At 46.1% G+C, this 22,675-nt stretch overlaps 1 protein-coding gene across 2 annotated transcripts in view; it reads left to right on the forward strand.

Annotated features, from left to right (window-relative positions):
* The window catches only part of LOC137344767 (carbohydrate-responsive element-binding protein-like), a 400,141-nt gene that overhangs the window by 226,424 nt on the left and 151,042 nt on the right, over positions 1-22,675 (forward strand). For both annotated transcript variants that reach the window (XM_068007895.1, XM_068007893.1), the window contains one exon: positions 13,644-13,753. In XM_068007895.1, the coding sequence (XP_067863996.1) occupies positions 13,644-13,753 (110 nt within the window). The remainder of the gene's footprint in view (positions 1-13,643; positions 13,754-22,675) is intronic.

The raw sequence follows: 22,675 nt of genomic DNA on the forward strand, positions 1-22,675 counted from the left end.
CTGAAAATCCAAATAAACCACATCCACTGGCTCCCCCTTATCTATTTACCAGTTACACCTCAAAAAACTCCAGTTGTTTTGTCAAATACGATTTCCCTTTCATAAATCCATGTTGACTTTGTCTAATCCTGTTGATATTTTCTAAGTACCCTGTTATCACATCCTTTATAATAGACTCTAGCATTTTCCCTACTACTGATGTCAGGCCAACCGGTCTGTAGTTCCCTGTTTTCTCTCCCCCTCCTTTTTTAAATAGTGGGGTGACATTTGCCACCCTCCAATCTGCAGGAACTGTTCCATAATCTGTAGAATTTTGGAAGATGATAACTAATGATCCACTGTTTCCATGGCTACCTCTTTTAGTACTCTGGGATGCAGATTATCGGGCCCTGGGGATTTATCAGCTTTCAGTCCCATTAATTTCTCCAGCACTATTTTTTTTACTAATACTAATTTCCTTTGATTCCTCCTTCTCACTAGTCCCTTGGTTCCCTAGCATTTCTGGGAAGTTATTTGTGTCCTCTTCCTTGAAGACAGAACCAAAGTATTTGTTTAATTGCTCTGCCATTTCCTTGTTCCCCATGATAAATTCTCCCATTTCTGACTGTAAGGGACCTACATTTGTCTTCACTAAGGCCCCAGAGAGGGTGCAGAAAAGATTTACTAGAATGATACCAGGGATGAGGGACTTCAGTTATGTGGAGAGACTGGAGAAGCTGGGATTGTTCTTCTTAGAGCAGAGAATCATAGAATCATAGAAGTTACAACATGGAAACAGGCCCTTCGGCCCAACATGTCCATGTCGCCCAGTTTATACCACTAAGCTAGTCCCAATTGCCTGCACTTGGCCCATATCCCTCGATACCCATCTTCCCCATGTAACTGTCCAAATGCTTTTTAAAAGACAAAATTGTACCCGCCTCTACTACTGCCTCTGGCAGAGAAGGTTAAGAGGAGATTTGATAGAGGTGTTCAAGATCATGAAGGGTTTTGACAGAGTAAATAAGGAGAAACATCTACAGTTTTGTCTCCTTATCTAAGGAAGTATATACTTGCCTTAGAGGCAGTGCAACGAAGATTCACTAGATTGATTCCTGGGATGAAAGGGTTGTTCTATGAGGAGAGATTGAGTAGAATGGGCCTATACTCTCCAGAGTTTAGAAGAATAAAAGTTGATCTCATTGAAGCATATAAGATTCTGAGGGGCCGTGACAGGGTAGATGCTGAGAGGCTGTTTCCCCTGGCTGATGAGTCTAGAACTAGGGGTCATGGTCTCAGGATAAGGGTCGGCCATTTAAGACTGAGATGAGGAGGAATTTCTTCACTCAGACGGTCGTGAATATTTGGAATTCTCTACCCCAGAGGGCTGTGGATGCTCAGTCGTTGAATATATTGAGATCGATAGATTTTTGGACTCTAGGGGAATCAATGGATCAATCAATTTAGTTTGTGATTTGCCTCACGCTATGGAGGTACGATTGGAAACATTGCATTCCAGCATTGCCCTGTTGCACCCGCTCTTTCACGAGCCTAATGTGCACGGCACACTTTCCTGGAAGGTGGAGGTGGCAGTAGATCCGGAGCTGCCCAGGTCAGGCGTTGCTCTGCTGTCAGGGGGTTTCTCAGTGAGGTCACCCACCGTGGATAGAGAGACCTGCCCTGTTCTAACAACCATCATCGGTGTTTCTTTCTCCTCAAGTAATGCGGCACAATGAAAGGGTCATAAAATCTGCCTGTAGGACGGCCACTGACGTACACGGTCGTGTTACTGTTGTCCGATGCCTCTGAACATTAATTGACAGCAAACCCTTTTTCATCATGAAGGCCATGGGCTTGATACAGGAAGCCTGATGCCCACATCGACACCATGTGCAGCTCTGCGCTCAAAGGAACCCTGTCACCAGTTGGAAGCTGTGCGGCCTGTCCAGCTGCCACCTCCTTTACACAGGAAAAGTAATGAGAGTATTGCCCTTGCAAGTAAAGTGCCTGTCATGCTCCCTGATACAGATGTGCACTGCAGATCGCATGATGTAGCAGATGTCTCCGAGAGGGGCTTGGAAGGATCAGGTAGCTTGAAAGCTTTATGCTGTGGTCACCCTCACTTCTATGGGATGAACAATCCCTGTTCGAGACGCTGTGTAATTCTGCAGCCGAGGAGGGGATGGAATCGGTGGAAAAGGACCAGAGTTTGTTATGGACGCAGCTTTGGCCTTCCTGATGTTTACCTGGAGGAAGTTAAGACTCATCCAAAACTGGAAGTCTGACAAGTAGTCTGATAGCATAGAGGGGTGGAGAGGTTCCATTGGGTGCCATTAGCATTCACATGGAAGTGACCCCATGTCACAGATCATGTTGCTGAGAGACATCGTGGGGATGACGAAGAGGAAGAGGCCAAGAATAGATCCTTGTGGGTTGATGCATGAATGGGAAGAGCAGTCATTGCTACGTGGTGTGGAGCCAAGCAAGAGCAGGACCATGGAGGAGAAGCAGGGAGCACGACAAGGTAGACAGTGCAGAACGCTATAGTGAGTTCGAGGAGAGATGATGCACCACAGTCACAGTGGATCTCATTTGAAACTTTAGGGCTTTTTCAGTGTTGTGGGAGGGAGGAAGGCAAACTGAGGGATTCAAACGGAGTTCCAGTATAGATGGGCACGGAGCTAAGAGGTAGCGATACATTCAAGGACTATAAAGAAAAAGAAGGTTGGAGGTGAGACTGCTGTTGACGAGAATGGAAGGGAAGGGTCGAGGTGAGTTTTTTAAGGAGGGAGTGACGAGAACAATTTTGAAGAGGAGAGGGACAGTGCCTGAGGAGGAACTATTGAAAATCTCTGCTAGCATGGGAGCCAGGAAGGAGAGTTTGGCAGTCAGGAGTTGTGTGGGGAGGGGATCAAGGGAACAGCAGGTAGGTCTCATGTACAACATGGACTTGGAGAGGGATAGGGGATGATGGGGGAGAAACTACGATGTGGCTACGAGAGCAGGTCAGAGGCTGGGTATTCTGCGGCGAGTGACTCACCTCCTGACTCCCCAAAGCCTTTCCACCATCTACAAAGCACAAGTCAGGAGTGTGATGGAATACTCTCCACTTGCCTGGATGAGTGCAGCTCCAACAACACTCAAGAAGCTCGACACCATCCAAGATAAAGCAGCCCGCTTGATTGGCACCCCATCCACCACCCTAAACATTCACTCCCTTCACCACCGGCGCACTGTGGCTGCAGTGTGTACCATCCACAGGATGCACTGCAGCAACTCGCCAAGGCTTCTTTGACAGCACCTCCCAAACCCGCGACCTCTACCACCTAGAAGGACAAGGGCAGCAGGCGCATGGGAACAACACCACCTGCACGTTCCCCTCCAAGTCACACACCATCCCGACTTGGAAATCTATCACCGTTCCTTCATCGTCGCTGGGTCAAAATCCTGGAACTCCCTTCCTAACAGCACTGTGGGAGAACCGTCACCACACGGACTGCAGCGGTTCAAGAAGGTGGCTCACCACCACCTTCTCGAGGGCAATTAGGGATGGGCAATAAATGCCGGCCTTGCCAGCGACGCCCACATCCCGTGAACGAATAAAAAAAATTAAAAAAAACTGCCAAGAAACGGTAGAAGGCTAACATGGATGGGGAACTGATGGAACCAGGATCAGGGGACAAGGGGAAGGGCAGAATGTAGTGGAGGAAGATGCACAGATGGTCTCCATCTTGGTGAGAGAGGACTTCATCAATTCCTCACATTAGGTATCTCAGGTCAGAATGGAGGGTGTGGGGAAGAGACATTTTATTGGTTGTAGAAAGGAGCCTGGGTTTGTAATTACGCTCCAGGATGAATCCGGAGTAATAGGCAGTTCTGGCAGAGTAAAGAAAGAAAGAAGATTGCATTTATATAGTGTCTTTTACAACCTCAGGACGTCCAAAAACACTTCACAGCCAATGAAGTACTTTTGAAGTGGAGTCACTGTTGTAATGTACAGAAATGTAGAAACACAAAGACATCAAACTGATAGGTGGAGGAGTGATTCAGCAAATTGAGAGCTGCACAGGTGTCATAATCAATGGAAAACCAGAACCATCATTCCTCAGTGCACACAATCTCCGCCCCCCAATATACAATCTCCGCCCCCCAATATACAATCTCCGCCCCCCAATATACAATCTCCGCCCCCCAATATACAATCTCCGCCCCCCAATATACAATCTCCGCCCCCCAATATACAATCTCCGCCCCCCAATATACAATCTCCACCCCCAATATACAATCTCCGCCCCCCAATATACAATCTCCGCCCCCAATATACAATCTCCGCCCCCCAATATACAATCTCCGCCCCCCAATATACAATCTCCGCCCCCCAATATACAATCTCCGCTCCTCAATATACAATCTCCACCCCCAATATACAATCTCCGCCCCTCAATATACACTCTCCGCCCCCCCAATATACAATCTCCGCCCCCCCAATATACAATCTCCACCCCCAATATACAATCTCCGCCCCCCCAATATACAATCTCCGCCCCCCCAATATACAATCTCCGCCCCCCCAATATACAATATCCGCCCCCCAATATACAATCTCCACCCCCAATATACAATCTCCACCCCCCAATATACAATCTCCGCCCCTCAATACACAATCTCCACCCCCCAATATACAATCTCCGCCCCCAATATACAATCTCCACCCTCAATATACAATCTCCGCTCCTCAATATACAATCTCCTCCCCCAATATACAATCTCCACCCTCAATATACAATCTCCGCCCCCCAATATACAATCTCCACCCCCAATATACAATCTCCGCCCACAATATACAATCTCCGCTCCTCAATATACAATCTCCGCCCCCAATATACAATCTCCACCCTCAATATACAATCTCCACCCCCAATATACAATCTCCACCCCCAATATACAATCTCCGCCCCTCAATATACAATCTCCGCTCCTCAATATACAATCTCCGCCCCCCAATATACAATCTCCACCCCCAATATACAATCTCCGCCCCTCAATATACAATCTCCGCTCCTCAATATACAATCTCCGCCCCCAATATACAATCTCCGCCCCCAATATACAATCTCCGCTCCTCAATATACAATCTCCGCCCCCAATATACAATCTCCGCCCCCAATATACAATCTCCTCTCCTCAATATACAATCTCCGCTCCTCAATATACAATCGCCGCCCCCAATATACAATCTCCTCTCCTCAATATACAATCTCCGCTCCTCAATATACAATCTCCGCCCTTCAATATACAATCTCCGCTCCTCAATATACAATCTCCAACGTCAATATACAATCTCCGCCCCCCATTATACAATCTCCGCCCCCAATATACAATCTCCGCCCCCAATATACAATCTCCACCCCCAATATACAAGCTCTGCCCCTCAATATACAATCTCCGCCCCCCAATATACAATCTCCACCCCCAATATACAAGCTCTGCCCCTCAATATACAATCTCCGCCCCTCAATATACAATCTCCGCCCCCAATATACAAGCTCCGCCCCCCAATATACAATCTCCACCCCCAATATACAAGCTCCGCCCCCCAATATACAATCTCCACCCCCAATATACAAGCTCTGCCCCTCAATATACAATCTCCGCCCCCAATATACAATCTCCGCCCACAATATACAATCTCCGCCCCCAATATACAATCTCCTCTCCTCAATATACAATCTCCGCCCCCAATATACAAGCTCCGCGCCCCAATATACAATCTCCGCCCACAATATACAATCTCCGCTCCTCAATATACAATCTCCGCCCCCAATATACAATCTCCGCCCCCCCAATATACAATATCCGCCCCCCAATATACAATCTCCACCCCCAATATACAATCTCCACCCCCCAATATACAATCTCCGCCCCTCAATACACAATCTCCACCCCCCAATATACAATCTCCGCCCCCAATATACAATCTCCACCCTCAATATACAATCTCCGCTCCTCAATATACAATCTCCTCCCCCAATATACAATCTCCACCCTCAATATACAATCTCCGCCCCCCAATATACAATCTCCACCCCCAATATACAATCTCCGCCCACAATATACAATCTCCGCTCCTCAATATACAATCTCCGCCCCCAATATACAATCTCCACCCTCAATATACAATCTCCACCCCTAATATACAATCTCCGCTCCTCAATATACAATCTCCGCTCCGCAATATACAATCTCCGTTCCTCAATATACAATCTCCGCCCCCCCAATATACAATCTCCGCCCCCAATATACAATCTCCGCCCCCTCAATATACAATCTCCGCTCCTCAATATACAATCTCCGCCCCCAATATACAATCTCCGCCCCCAATATACAATCTCCGCTCCTCAATATACAATCTCCGCCCCCAATATACAATCTCCGCCCCCAATATACAATCTCCTCTCCTCAATATACAATCTCCGCTCCTCAATATACAATCTCCGCCCCCAATATACAATCTCCTCTCCTCAATATACAATCTCCGCTCCTCAATATACAATCTCCGCCCTTCAATATACAATCTCCGCTCCTCAATATACAATCTCCAACGTCAATATACAATCTCCGCCCCCCAATATACAATCTCCGCCCCCCAATATACAATCTCCGCCCCCAATATACAATCTCCACCCCCAATATACAAGCTCTGCCCCTCAATATACAATCTCCGCCCCCCAATATACAATCTCCACCCCCAATATACAAGCTCTGCCCCTCAATATACAATCTCCGCCCCTCAATATACAATCTCCGCCCCCAATATACAAGCTCCGCCCCCCAATATACAATCTCCACCCCCAATATACAAGCTCTGCCCCTCAATATACAATCTCCGCCCCCAATATACAATCTCCGCCCCCAATATACAATCTCCGCCCCCAATATACAATCTCCTCTCCTCAATATACAATCTCCGCCCCCAATATACAAGCTCCGCGCCCCAATATAAAATCTCCACCCCCAATATACAAGCTCTGCCCCTCAATATACAATCTCCGCCCCCCAATATACAAGCTCCGCCCCCAATATACAATCTCCACCCCTCAATATACAATCTCCACCCTCAATATACAATCTCTGCCCCCCAATATACAAGCTCCGCCCCCAATATACAATCTCTGCCCCCCCAATATACAATCTCCACCCCCAATATACAATCTCCGCTCCTCAATATACAATCTTCGCCCCCAATATACAATCTCCACTCCTCAATATACAATCTCCTCTCCTCAATATACAATCTCCGCTCCTCAATATACAATCTCCGCTCCTCAATATACAATCTCCGCTCCTCAATATACAAGCTCCACCCCCAATATACAATCTCCACCTCCAATATACAATCTCCGCTCCACAATATACAATCTCCGCCCCTCAATATACAATCTCCACCCCCAATATACAATCTCCACCCCCAATATACAATCTCCGCTCCTCAATATACAATCTCCGCTCCTCAATATACAATCTCCGCTCCGCAATATACAATCTCCGTTCCTTAATATACAATCTCCGCCCCCCCAATATACAATCTCCGCCCCCAATATACAATCTCCGCCCCCTCAATATACAATCTCCGCCCCTCAATATACAATCTCCGCTCCTCAATATACAAGCTCCGCCCCCAATATACAAGCTCCGCCCCCAATATACAATCTCCGCTCCTCAATATACAATCTCCGCCCCCCAATATACAATCTCCACACCCAATATACAATCTCCGCCCCCCAAATATACAATCTCCGCTCCTCAATATACAATCTCCGCCCCCAATATACAATCTCCACCCCCAATATACAAGCTCTGCCCCTCAATATACAATCTCCGCCCCCCAATATACAATCTCCACCCCCAATATACAAGCTCTGCCCCTCAATATACAATCTCCGCCCCTCAATATACAATCTCCGCCCCCAATATACAAGCTCCGCCCCCCAATATACAATCTCCACCCCCAATATACAAGCTCAGCCCCTCAATATACAATCTCCGCCCCCAATATACAATCTCCGCCCCCAATATACAATCTCCTCTCCTCAATATACAATCTCCGCCCCCAATATACAAGCTCCGCCCCCAATATACAATCTCCACCCCCAATATACAAGCTCTGCCCCTCAATATACAATCTCCGCCCCCCAATATACAAGCTCCGCCCCCAATATACAATCTCCGCCCCCAATATACAATCTCCACTCCTCAATATACAATGTCCTCTCCTCAATATACAATCTCCGCCCCCAATATACAAGCTCCGCCCCCCAATATACAATCTCCACCCCCAATATACAAGCTCTGCCCCTCAATATACAATCTCCGCCCCCCAATATACAAGCTCCGCCCCCAATATACAATCTCCGCCCCTCAATATACAATCTCCACCCTCAATATACAATCTCTGCCCCCCAATATACAAGCTCCGCCCCCAATATACAATCTCCGCCCCCCCAATATACAATCTCCACCCCCAATATACAATCTCCGCTCCTCAATATACAATCTCCGCCCCCAATATACAATCTCCACTCCTCAATATACAATCTCCTCTCCTCAATATACAATCTCCGCCCCCCCAATATACAAGCTCCGCCCCCAATATACAATCTCCGCTCCTCAATATACAAGCTCCGCCCCCAATATACAATCTCCGCTCCTCAATATACAAGCTCCACCCTCAATATACAATCTCCACCCCCAATATACAATCTCCGCTCCTCAATATACAATCTCCGCTCCTCAATATACAATCTCCGCTCCTCAATATACAAGCTCCACCCCCAATATACAATCTCCACCCCCAATATACAATCTCCGCTCCTCAATATACAATCTCCGCCCCTCAATATACAATCTCCACCCCCAATATACAATCTCCACCCCTAATATACAATCTCCGCTCCTCAATATACAATCTCCGCTCCGCAATATACAATCTCCGTTCCTCAATATACAATCTCCGCCCCCCCAATATACAATCTCCGCCCCCAATATACAATCTCCGCCCCCTCAATATACAATCTCCGCCCCTCAATATACAATCTCCGCTCCTCAATATACAAGCTCCGCCCCCAATATACAAGCTCCGCCCCCAATATACAATCTCCGCTCCTCAATATACAATCTCCGCCCCCCAATATACAATCTCCACCCCCAATATACAATCTCCGCCCCCCAAATATACAATCTCCGCTCCTCAATATACAATCTCCGCCCCCAATATACAATCTCCACCCTCAATATACAATCTCCACCCCCAATATACAATCTCCGCCCCCCAATATACAATCTCCACCCCCAATATACAATCTCCACCCCCAATATACAATCTCCACCCCCCAATATACAATCTCCTCTCCTCAATATACAATCTCCGCCCCCCCAATATACAAGCTCCGCCCCCAATATACAATCTCCACCCTCAATATACAATCTCCGCCCCCCAATATACAATCTCCACCCTCAACATACAATCTCCGCCCCCAATATACAAGCTCCGCCCCCCAATATACAATCTCCGCCCCCAATATACAATCTCCGCTCCTCAGTATACAATCTCCGCTCCTCAATATACAATCTCCGCCCCCCAATATACAATCTCCGTTCCTCAATATACAATCTCCGTTCCTCAATATACAATCTCCGCCCCCCAATATACAATCTCCTCTCCTCAATATACAATCTCCGCCCCTCCAATATACAAGCTTCGCCCCAATATACAATCTCCGCCCCCCCAATATACAAGCTCCGCCCCTCAATATACAATCTCCGCTCCTCAATATACAATCTCCGCTCCTCAATATACAATCTCCGCTCCTCAATATACAATCTCCGTTCCTCAATGTACAATCTCTGCTCCTCAATATACAATTTCCGTTCCTGAATATACAATCTCCACTCCTCAATATACAATCTCCGCCCCCCCCAATATACAAGCTCCGCCCCCAATATACAATCTCCGTTCCTCAATATACAATCTCCACCCCCAATATACAATCTCCGCTCCTCAATATACAATCTCCGCTCCTCAATATACAATCTCCGCTCCTCAATATACAATCTCCGCCCCTCAATATACAATCTCCGTTCCTCAATGTACAATCTCTGCTCCTCAATATACAATTTCCGTTCCTGAATATACAATCTCCACTCCTCAATATACAATCTCCACTCCTCAATATACAATCTCCGCTCCTAAATATACAAACTCCGTTCCTCAATATACAATCTCCGCTCCTCAATATACTCATTGCTCACAATCTCTACTACTCAATATACAGGTAGTGCATTCCAGGTCATAACTCGCTGTGTAAAAAAAAAATCCTCATTTTCCTCCTAGATTTTTTGCCAGTCTTCTTAAATCTGTGTCCTCCGGTTACCGACCCACCTGCCAGTGAAAACAGTTTCTCCCTATCTACTCTATCAAAACCCCTCATAATTTTGAACACTCTATTAAATCTCCCCTTAACCTTCTCTGCTCTAAGGAGAACAACCCCAGTTTCTCCAGTCTCTCCACATAACTGAAGTCCCTCATCCCTGGTACAACTCTAGTAAATCTCCTCTGCACCCTCTCGAAGGCCATGACATCCTTCCTAAAGTGTGGTGCCCAGAATTGGACACAATACTCCAGCTGAGGTCTAACCAGTGCTTTATAAAGGTTTAGCATAACTTCATTGCTTTGGTTTTCTATGCCGGGAATCTAGTTTGCTTTTTTAACAGCCTGAGCAACTTATCCTGCCACCATCAAAGATTTGTGTACCTATATCCCCAGGTCTCTCTTTTCCTGCATCCCCTTTAAAATTGTGCCATTTAGTTTGTATTGCCTCTTCTCAGTTTTCCATACAACATGTATCACTTCACACTCCGCTGTGTTAAATTTCATCTGCCATGTGTCTGCCCATTTCACCAGTCTGTCTATGTCCTCCTGAAGTCTGTTACTATCCTCCACATTGTTTACTACATTTCTGAGTTTTGTGTCATCTGCAAACTTTTTTTTTTATTCGTTCATGGGATGTGGGCATCGCTGGTGAGGCTGGCATTTATTGCCCATCCCAAATTGCCCTTGAGAAGGTGGTGGTGAGCCGCCTTCTTGAACCGCTGCAGTCCGTGTGGTGAAGGTTCTCCCACAGTGCTGTTAGGAAGGGAGTTCCAGGATTTTGACCCAGCGACGATGAAGGAACGGCGATATATTTCCAAGTCGGGATGGTGTGTGACTTGGAGGGGAACATGCAGGTGGTGTTGTTCCCATGTGCCTGCTGCCCTTGTTGAAGATGGTTGCAAACGCTTCAGCCTTTGAAATGATGCCCTCTATATCCAAGTCCAGATCATTAATATATATCAAAAAGAGCAGTTGTCCTAATACTGACCCCTGGGGGACACCACTGTATACTTCCCTCCAGTCTGAAAAACAACCGTTCACCACTACTCTCTGCTTTCTGTCTCTTAGCCAATTTTCTATCCATGCTGCCACTGTCCCTTTAATCCCATGGGCTTTAATTTTGCTAACAAGTCTATTATGTGGTACTTTATAAAATGCCGTTTGAAAGTCCATATACACAACATCAACCGCACTCCCCTCATCAACCCTCTCCGTTACTTCATCAAAGAACTCAATCAAATTAGTCAGACACGATCTGTGTTCAATAAATCCGTGCTGGCTGTCATTGATTAACCCATGTTTTTCTTAGTGACAATTCATTTTGTCCTGGATTATTGCCTCTAAAGTTTCCCCACCACCGACATTAGGCTGACTGGCCTGTAGTTATCTGGTTTATTTCTCTCCCCTCTTTTGAACAGGGGTGTAACATTTACAATCCTCCAGTCCATTGGCACCATCCCCATATCTGAGGAGGATTGGAAGATTGTGGCCAGAGCCTCCGCAATTTCCACCCTTACTTCCCTCAGTAACCGAGGATGCATCCCATCCGGACCGGGTGACTTTCCCACTTTGAGTACTGCCAATCTTTTAAGTCCCTCCTCTTTATCTATTTTTATCCTATCCAATATCGCTCCTACCTTTAGTGCTACAGTGGCTGCCCTTTGTGACATTTACTGTGACATTGGCAGCATCCTCTTCTTTAGTCAAAACAGGTGCAAAGTATTCATTTAGTATCTCAGCCATGCCCCCTACGTCCATTAGTTCTCCTTTATATCGCTCTGTCCAGCTGCTCCCTGTCCTTTATACCTTCCTCCTCCTTTGTAAACAATTTTACAACACCAAGTTATAGTCCAGCAATTTTATTTTAAATTCACAAGCTTTCGGAGGCTTCCTCCTTCCTCAGGTGAACGATGTGACATCCTTTACTGTGACATTGACAGCATTTGCTTCTCTCGTGAAGACCGATGCAAAGTCCAACTCTACCAGAGGGAATAGTTTCTCTGTATCTATCCAATCAAATCCTTTTATCATTTTAAATACCTTGATTAGATCATACCTCAATCCTCTAAACTCAAGGAAATACAAGTCAAATTTATGCAATCTGGCCTCATGTTTTAACCCTTTAAGCTCTGGTATCATTCTGACCAATCTGCACAGTATTTCCTCCAAAGCCTGAGGTGCGGTGCCCAAAGAAACTCCTCTGTTCAATAGTCCCAACGACCATTCCTCCTGCAGTGAATCACTAATCTCAGGTTCCTCACCTCCTGGCCAAAGTTTACTAACATTAGGGAACAGAGGAAATGGGAACTTGAAAATCTCATTTCTTTTACTTCTTTAACAAGAGTGTCTTTATGTCTCTTGCAAGTTCAACGAGCAACTCTTCTATCTTGCCTTTAGTGGCTCCTCACTTATTCCTCCTTCAGCTCTCTATGTCCTATATGACGGCTAACTCCTATCTTCTCTGACCTAAAGTGGAACTCCCTTATCTCCTCCATTGCTAACCTTGCCTCTAAGAAGCTCAGTTCCCCCTTTATGCCAACCATGCCTTTTCCCCTCAACAACCCCGAACTCTTTATAAACCCCAAGTCTGCCCAAGACTTGAATGCTGCTTCCACATCGAAAGAGTTTTTTCTCTCTGGCTCTGGACTAGATGCAAGAAAAAAATTGTCATTTAACAGATGATTCCCTCTCTCACCTCCATCTCCAAACTCTCCTTCACAACCTGTCTGTCTTTATATCACTGCTACTGTGGTCAGGACTCCTCTGAACTTTCCTCTGCTGCTCCTCCTAAATTCACAAAAAGCACCCTCCCTGCATCCATGAGACTCCAGGGGTAATTTTTAACCTAATTCTCAGGGCAGGAAACCCACAGGATTGGGTGAAACACCTTGCACAATATTACTGTCCACCCATTTCAATGGAGGAGTCTGAAACTAGCATTGCGCCCGATCTCGTCAGTTTCCCGATGGGTGGTGTAGGTTAAAATTGCCCCCTCAATGCCTGCTACTCTAACTCATTCTTACACTGGACCTGAACCCTATGAGCTTTTTAGCTCCCTCAGCATTTCCTTCTTTCTACAATCTACAGGCTTTTAAAATATTTAATTCCTCCTTCTCTTCCACTATGTTCAGTTTCAGTGGTGTCCTGCACTATGGGCCCTACTCGATTATAAAGAACTGCAGCTCTGTTTTATTTTTTGCTGTTGGGGCTCGGTAGTAATGCTTTCTGTGTACAGGTGGCAGACACGGTTCAGCTCAGCTGTCACTCAACAACTCAGGAGAGCCACGTTCAGCCACACAGCCACTACGTTCCACTCCAAGCAGGACAAGGCCTGACAGTAACAAGGTAAGAGGAGACAGTTCTGGAGAGCCGATCTAACACAGAGAAACTGCTACTTCTCCGACTGAATGCATTTTAAAAATCTATGCATGTGTTGCACTGTGTAACCTATGAGCAAATGTTGGAGTGAACAGTTGTTGGAGTGATCAGCTGTTACACAATGAGCAAATGTGGGAGTGAGCCAATGTTGTAGTGAGCAGATGTTGTAGTGAGCAGATGTTGTAGTGAGCAGATGTTAGAGTGAGCAGCTGTAGGAGAGTGAGCAGATGTTAAAGTGAGCAGATGCTGGAATGAGCAGATGTTGGAGTGAGGCGCTTTTGGATTGAGCAGATATTTAAGTGTGAGCAGATGTTGGAGTGAGCAGCTGTTGGAGTGAGCAGATGTTTTAGTGAGGAGCAGTTGGAGTGAGCAGCTGTGGGAGAGTCAGTAGATGTTGGAGTGAGCAGGCAATGGAGTGAGCAGATGTTGGATTGAGCAGATGTTGGATTGAGCAGATATTTAACAGTGAGCAGCAGAGAGAGTGAGCAGCTGTTGGAGTGAGCAGCTGTTGGAGTGAGCAGCTGTTGGAGTGAGCAGATGTTGGAGTGAGCAGATATTGGAGTGAACAGTTGTTGGACAGTGAGCAGATGTTGGAGTGAGCAGTTGTTGGAGTGGGGAGCTGTTGAAGTGAGGAGCTGTTTGAGAGTGAGCAGACTTTTAGTGAGCAAATGGAGTGAGCAGCTGTTGGATTGAGCAGATGTAGGAGTGAGGAGCTGTTGGAGTGAGGAGCTGTAGGATAGGGAGCAGTTTTTGGAGTGAGCAGATGTTTGAGTGAGCAGGTGATGGAGTGAGCAGCTGTTGGGGAATGACCAGATTTTGAGGGGTGCAGATGTTGAGGGGAGCAGCTGTAGGACAGTGGGTAGGTGTTGGAGTAAGCAGATGTTGGAGTTTGCAGCTGTTGCAGTGGGAGCCGATGTTGGAATGAGCAGCTGTTGGACTAAGCAGTTGTTGGAGTTAGCAGCTGTTGGTGTGCAGATAATGGAGTGAGGAGCTGTAGGAGATTGAGCCGATGTAGGAGTGAGCCGATGTAGGAGTGAGCAGATGTAGGAGTGAGCAGATGTTGGAGTGAGCCGATGTTGGAGTGAGCCGATGTTGGAGTGAGCCGATGTTGGAGTGAGTCGATGTTGGAGTGAGCTGATCTTAGAATGAGCAGCTGTAGGACAGTGAGCAGATGTTAGAGTGAGCAGATGTTGGAGTGGGCAGATGTTGGAGTGAGCCGATGTTGGAGTGAGCCGATGTTGGAGTGAGTCGATGTTGGAGTGAGCTGATCTTAGAATGAGCAGCTGTAGGACAGTGAGCAGATGTTAGAGTGAGCAGATGTTGGAGTGGGCAGATGTTGGAGTGAGGTGTTGTAGGAGAGGGAGTAGATGTTGGGGTGAGCAGAAGTAGGAGTAAGCAAATGTTTGAGAGTGAGCAAATGTTTGAGAGTGAGCAGGGGTTGGAGGGTGCAGCTGTTGGAGTGAGCAGCTGTTGGAGTGAGCAGCTATTGGAGGAGCAGATGTAGGAGAGGGAGCAGTTGTTGGAGTGAACAGATGTTGGAGTTTGCAGCTGTTGCAATGGGAACAGATGTTGGAATGAGCAGCTGTAGTATAGTGAGTAGATGTTGGAGTGAGCAGATGTTGGAGTGAGCTGAGGTATGAGTAAGCAGATGTTGGTGTGACCAGCAGTTGAAGTGACCAGCTGTTGGAGTGTGTGCAGGTGTTGGAGTGTGCAGATGTGCAGTGAGCAGCTGTTGGATCAAGCAGCTGTTGGAGTAAGCAGATGTTGGAGTTTGCAGCTGTTGCAGTGGGAGCAGATGTTGGACTGAGCAGCCATCTGGCTAAGCAGGTGTTAGAGTGAGCAGATGTTGGAATGAGCAGCTGTTGGACTAAGCAGGTGTTGGAGTTAGCAGCTGTTGGTGTGCAGATAATGGAGTGAGGAGCTGTAGGAGATTGAGCAGATGTAGGAGTGAGCCTATGTTGGAGTGAGCAGATATTGGAGTGAGCAGATGTAGGAGTGAGCAGTTGTTGGAGTGAGCAGATGTTGGAGTTTACAAACACTCAAAGTAAGAGCAGGAGTAGGCCATTCGGCCCCTCAAGCCTGCTCTGCCATTTGATAAGATCATGGCTGATCTGATTGTGACCTCAACCCTACTTTCCCGTCTACCTACTATAACCTTTGACTCCCTTTTTAATCAGGAATCTATCTAACTCAGCCTTAAAAATATTCAATGACCCTGCCTCCACCGCTCTCTGGGGAAGGGAGTTCCACAGACTCACCACCCTCTGAGAGAAAAAAATTCTCCTCATCTCCGTCTTAAATGGGAGACCCGTTATTTTTAAACTGTGGCCCCCAGTTCTAGTCTCTCCCACAAGGAGAAACATCCTCTCAGCATTTACCCCTTCAAGTCCCCTCAGGATCTTATATGTTTCAATAAGATCACCTCTCATTCTTCTAAACTCCAGTGTATACAGGCCCAACTTGTCCAACCTTTCCTCATAAAATAACCCCCTCATCCCAGGAATCAGTCGAGTGAACCTTCTCTGAACCGCCTCCAAAGCAATTTTGTTCTTTCTTAAATAAGGAGACCAAAACTGCACACAGTATTCTTGATGTGGTCTCACCAATGCCCTGTACAACTGTAGCAAAACATCTCTACTTTTATATTCCATTCCCCTTGCAATAAATGACAACATTCCATTTGCCTTCCTAATCACTTGCTTGTACCTGCACACTAACTTTTTGTGATTCATGTATTAGGACACCCAGATCCCTCTGTATCTCAGAGTTCTGCAATCTCTCTCCATTTAAATAATATACTGCTTTTCTATTCCTTCTGCCAAAGTGGACAAGTTCACATTTTCCCACATTATACTCCATCTGTCAGATTTTTGCCCACTCACTTAACCTATCTATATCTCTTTGCAGACTCCTTATGTCCTCTTCACAACTTACTTTCCTACCTACCTTTGTGTCATCAGCAAATTTAGCAACCATACATTCGGTCCCTTCATCCAAATCATTGATATAGATTGTAAATAGTTGAGGCCCAAGCACTGATCCCTGTGGCACTCCACTCGTTACATCTTGCCAACCTGAAAATGACCCATTTATGCCTACTCTCTGTTTCCTGTTAGCTAACCAATCCTTTATCCATGCTAATATGTTACCCCCTACACCATGAGCTCTTATTTTGTGTAGTAGTCTTTGATGTGGCACCTTGTCAAAAGCCTTCTGGAAATCCAAGTACACCACATCTACAGGATCCCCTTTATCCACGTTGCTTGTTACTTCCTCAAAGAACTCTAATAAATTAGTCAAACACGATTTCCCTTTCACAAAGCCGTGTTGACTCTGCCTGATTGGATTGAGATTTTCTAAGTGCCCTGCTATAACCTCCTTAATAACAAATTCTAGCATTTTCCCTATGACATATGTTAAGCTAACTAGCATGTAGTTTCCTGCTTTCTGTCTCCCTCCTTTCTTGAATAGAGAGTTACATTCGCTATTTTCCAATCTGATGGGACCCTTCCAGAATCTAGGGAATTTTGGAAAATTAATACCAATGCATCTACTATCACTGCAGCCACTTCTTTTAAAACCCTAGGATGAAGTCCGTCAGGACCTGGGAACTTGTCAGAATTTAGTTCTAATATTTTTTCAGAACCCTTTCCCTGGTGATTGTAAATGTTTTAAGTTCCTCCCTCCCTTTCACCTCTTGATTCACAATTATTTTTGGCATGTTATTTGTATCCTCTACAGTGAAGACAGACACAAAATATCTGTTCAATTCATCCGCCATTTCCTTATTCTCCATTATTAATTCCCCAGACTCACTCTCTAGAGGACCAACGCTCACTTTACTTACTCTTTTCCTTTTTAAATACCTGTAGAAACTCTTACTATCTGTTTTTATATTTCTAGCTAGCTTTCTCTCGTACTCTAATTTCTCCCTCCTTCTTATTCTTTTAGTCATTCTTTGCTGTTTTTTATATTCTGTCCAATCTTCTGACCTGCCACTAATCTTCGTGGAATTGTATGCTTTTTCTTTCAATTTGATACTATCTTTAACTTCCTTAGTTAGCCACGGATGGTACATCCTTCCCCTAGAGTCTTTCTTTCTCACTGGAATGTATCTTTGCTGAGTGTTATGAAATATCTCATTAAATGTCTGTCACTGCATCTCTACTGACCTATCCCTTAACCTAAGTTCCCAGTTCACTTTAGCCAGCTCTGTCTTCATGCCCTCATAATTGCCCTTATTTAAGTTTAAAACACTAGTCTCAGACTTACTCTTCTCTCCCTCAAACTGAATGTGAAATTCAATCATATTGTGATCACTGCTACCTAGAGGCTCCTTTACAATGAGGTCATTAATTAATCCTGTCTCATTACACATTACCAGATCTAGAATAGCCTGCTCTCTGGTTGGCTCTAGAACGTGCTGCTCTAAGAAACTGTCCTGAAAGCATTCTATGAAATCATCTTCCAGACTACCTTTGCCAATCAGATTCTTCCAATCTATATGTAGATTAAAATCACCCACGATTATCGCTGTTCCTTTCTCACAAGCCCCCATTATTTCTTCCTGTATACTCCGTCCTACAGTGTGGTTACTGTTAGGGGGCCTATAAACTACTCCCACAAGTGACTTCTTGCCTTTACTATTTCTTATCTCTACCCAAACTGACTCTACATCTTGGTCTTTAGAACTGAGGTCATTTCTCTCTATTATACTCATGTCATCCTTAATTAATAGAGCTACCCCTCCACCTTTTCCCAGCTTCCTGTCCTTCCGAAATGTCAAGTACCCTTGAATATTCAGGTTCCAGCCTTTGTCATCATGCAGCCATGTCTCTGTAATGGCGATCAGATCGTACATATTTATTTCTAGTTGAGCTGTCAATTCATCCATTTTGTTACGAATGCGACACGGATTCAGATACAAAGCCTTCAGTGCTGTCTTTTTACTATTTTTGCAAACTCCAGCCTTATCTGCTGGCGCACTCTTAAGTTTGCATGCTCTGTCCCTTCCTACCACTCTCTGATTATCATTTCCCTTATTGCTACCTTGCTCTCTTGCCTTGTCTTTTTTCTTTAATTTATCACATCTTCCCTTACTTGATCCCTCGCCCCCAGAGGGAGCAGTTTTTGGAGTGAGCAGATGTTTCAGTGAGCAGTGATGGAGTGAGCAGCTGTTGGAGAATGAGCAGATGTTAAGAGGAGCATAGAAACATAGAAACATAGAAAATAGGAGCAGGAGTTGGTCATTCGGCCCTTCAGGCCCATTCAATTTGATAATGGCTGATCCTCCATCTCAATACTATATTCCCCATATCTCTCCCCATACCCCTTGATGCCTTTTGTGTCTCGAAATCTATCTAGCTCCTTCGTAAATATATTCAGTGACTTGGCCTCCACAGCCTTCTGTGGTTGAGAATTCCACAGGTTCACCACCCTCTGAGTGAAGAAATTTCTCCTCATCTCAGTCCTAAATGTCCTACCCCATATCCTGAGACTGACCCCTCGTTCTGGACCCCCCAGCCAGGGAAAACATCCTCCCTGCATCCAGTCTGTCTAGCCCTGTCAGAATATTATATGTTTCAATGAGACCCCCTCTCATTCTTCTAAACTCGAGTGAATACAGGTTTAGTCGTCTTAATCTCTCCTCATATGACAGTCCTGCCATCCCAGGGATCAGTCTGGTGAACCTTTGCTGCACTCCCTCTATGGCAAGTATATCCTTTCTTAGGTAAGGAGACCAGAGCTGCACACAATACTCCAGGTCTCACCAAGGCCCTGTATAACTGCAGTAAGACATTCTTGCTCCTATACTCAAATCCTCTTGCAATGAAGGCCAACATATCATTTGCCTTCCGAACTGCTTGCTGCACCTGCATGTTTGCTTTCAGTGACTGGTGTACAAAGACACTCAGGTTCCTTTGTACATCAACATTCCCCAATTTATCACTATTTAAATAATACTCTGCCTTTCAGTTTTCCCTTCCAAAGTGGATAACTTCACATTTATCCACATTATACTGCATCTGCCATGTATTTGCCCACTCACTCAACTTGTCTAAATCACGTTGAAGCCTCTTTGCATTTTCCTCACAGCTCACATTCCCACCTAGTTTTGTGTCGTCAGCAAACTTGGAAATATTACATTGGGTTCCCTCATCCAAATAATTGATATATATTGTGAATAGCTGGGGCCCAAGCCCTGCGGTACCCCACTAGTCACTGCCTGCCACCCCGAAAAAGACCCATTTATTCCTACTCTCTGTTTCCTGTCTGTCAACCAATTTTCAATCCATGTTGGAGATGTTGAGGGGAGTCGCTGTAGAACAGTGAGCGGAAGTTGGAGTGAGAGACGGGTTCGGGTGAGCAGATGTTGGAGTGAGAAACTGTTGGAGTGAGCAGGTATTAGAGTGAGCAGCTGTTGGAGTGAGCAGCTGTTGGAGCGGGGAGCTGTGGAAGTGAGCAGCTGTTGGTGAGGAGCTGTGTGAGAGGGAGAAGTTCTTGGAGTGAACAGATGTTGGAGTAAGCAGCTGTTGGATTGAGCAGATGTAGGAATGAGCAGCTGTTGGAGTGGGGTGCTGTAGGAGAGGGAGCAGTTGTTGGAGTGAGCAGATGTTTGAGTGAGCGAGTGATGGAGTGAGCAGCTGTTGAAGAATGAGCAGATTTTGAGGGGAGCAGATGTTACGGGTAGCAGCTGTAGGACAGTGAGTAGATGATGGAGTCGAGACTGTTCAGGTGACCAGATGTTTGAGTAAGAAACTGTTGGAGTGAGCAGATATTGGAGTGAGCAGCTGTAGGAGAGGGAGGAGCTGTAGGAGTGAGCAGCTGTTGGTGAGGAGCTGTAGGAGAGGGAGGAGTTGTTGGAGTGAACAGATGTTGGAGCAAGCAGCTGTTAGAGTGAGCAGCAGTTTCAGAGTGAGCAGATACTGGAGTAAGCAGATGATGTTTTGAGCAGCTGTTAGAGTGTTGGAGTTAGCAGCTGTTGGTGTGCAGATGATGGAATGAGGAGCTGTAGGAGATTGAGTCGATGTTGTAGTGAGCCGATGTTGGAGTGACCAGATGTTGGAGTGAGCGGATCTTAGAGTGAGCAGCTGTAGGACAGTGAGCAGATGTTGGAGTGAGCAGGTGTTGAAATGAGCAGATGTTGGAGTGAGCAGATGTTGGAGTGAGGAGCTGTAGGAGAGATAGTGAATTTTGGAGTGAGCAGATTTTTGAGAGTGAACAAATGTTGGAGTGAGCAGATGATGGAGGGAGCAGCTGTTGGAGTGACCAGCTGTTGGAGTGTGAGCAGATGTTGGACTGAGCAGGTGGTGGAGTGAGCAGGTGATGGAGTGCGCAGATGTTGGACTGAGCAGATGTTAGAGCGAGCAGCTGTAGGACAGTGAGCAGATGTTGGAGTGAACAGGTATAGGAGAGAGCACCTTTTGGAGTGAGGAGCTGTAGGAGAGGGAGCAGTTGTTTGAGTGAGCAGGTGTCGGAGTGAGCAGATGTTGGAATGAGCAGCTGTAGGACCGTGAGTAGATGTTAGAGTGAGCAGATGTTGAAGTGAGCTGAGGTTTGAGTACGCAGATGTTGTAGAATTTGGTTGTTGAGTACACAGATGTTGGAGTGAGCAGCTATAGCACAGTGGTGTTGGAATTTGCAGCTGTTGTGCTGGGAGCAGATGTTGGAATGAGCAGCTGTTGGACTAAGTAGGTGTTGGAGTTAGCTGCTGTTGGTGTGCAGATAATGGAGTGAGAAGCTGTGGGAGATTGAGCAGATGTTGCAGTGAGCCAAAGTTGGAGTTAATCGATGTTAGAGCGAGCAGATGTTGGATGAGCTGCTGCTTAAGAGTGAGTAGATGTTGAAATGAGCAGCTGTTGGAGTGAGCCGATGATGGAGTGATCAGCTGTTGGATTGAGGATCGGTAGGAGTGAGCAGGTGTTGGTGTGAGGAGCTGTAGGAGTGGGAACAGTTGTTGGAATGAGCAGCTGTTGGAGTGAGCAGTTGTTGGAATGAGCAACTGTTGAAGTGAGTAATTGTTGGAGTGAGCAGATGATCAAAGGTGCAGATGTTGGACTGAGCAAATGTTGGAGTGAGTGGATTTTGTAGTGAACTGTTGTTGGAGTATGCAGATGTTGGAGTGAGCAGATATTGGAGTGAGCAGGTATTGGAGTGAGCTGAGGTTGGAATGAGCTGAGGTTGGAGTGAGCAGCTGTTGCACAGTGAGCAGATGTTGGATTGAGCAGCTTTTTGCCAGTGAGCAGATGTTGGATTGAGCAGCTTTTGGACAGTGAGCAGATGTTGGAGTGAGCAGCTCACTGTCTGGTGCCTCTCACAGCTCACTGTCTGGTGTCTCTCACAGCTCACCGTCTGGTGTCTCTCACAGCTCACCGTCTGGTGCCTCTCAAAGCTCACCGTCTGGTGTCTCTCACAGCTCACCGTCTGGTGTCTCTCACAGCTCACCGTCTGGTGTCTCTCACAGCTCACCATCTGGTGTCTCTCACAGCTCACCGTCTGGTGTCTCTCACAGCTCACCATCTGGTGTCTCTCACAGCTCACCGTCTGGTGTCTCTCAAAGCTGGTGCCAGGAAAAGCCAAATAAGGAGAGAGAGAAAGAATATTTATTCATAAAATATTGACTTCATTGTAAACACAGTCGGGGATCTGTGGTGACGGACGTGGTGCAGTGATTGAGGTGAACCTGTTGAATTACGAGGTGTGGGCCCTCACTCCACAGGTCAGTGGGTAATACATTGCAGAATGAGTTGATTGTAGGGGTCGATTTTCATCTTTACCACTTGGAGGTTAATCATCACGTGTATCATCGTCGGTACAGCACAGGAAGAGTCCATTCAGCCCATCGTGTCTGTGCTGGCTCTTTGAAAGAGCTATCTGATTAGTCCCATT

This window comes from Heptranchias perlo, chromosome 28, assembly GCF_035084215.1.
Source record: "Heptranchias perlo isolate sHepPer1 chromosome 28, sHepPer1.hap1, whole genome shotgun sequence".
NCBI classification, from domain to species: domain Eukaryota; kingdom Metazoa; phylum Chordata; class Chondrichthyes; order Hexanchiformes; family Hexanchidae; genus Heptranchias; species Heptranchias perlo.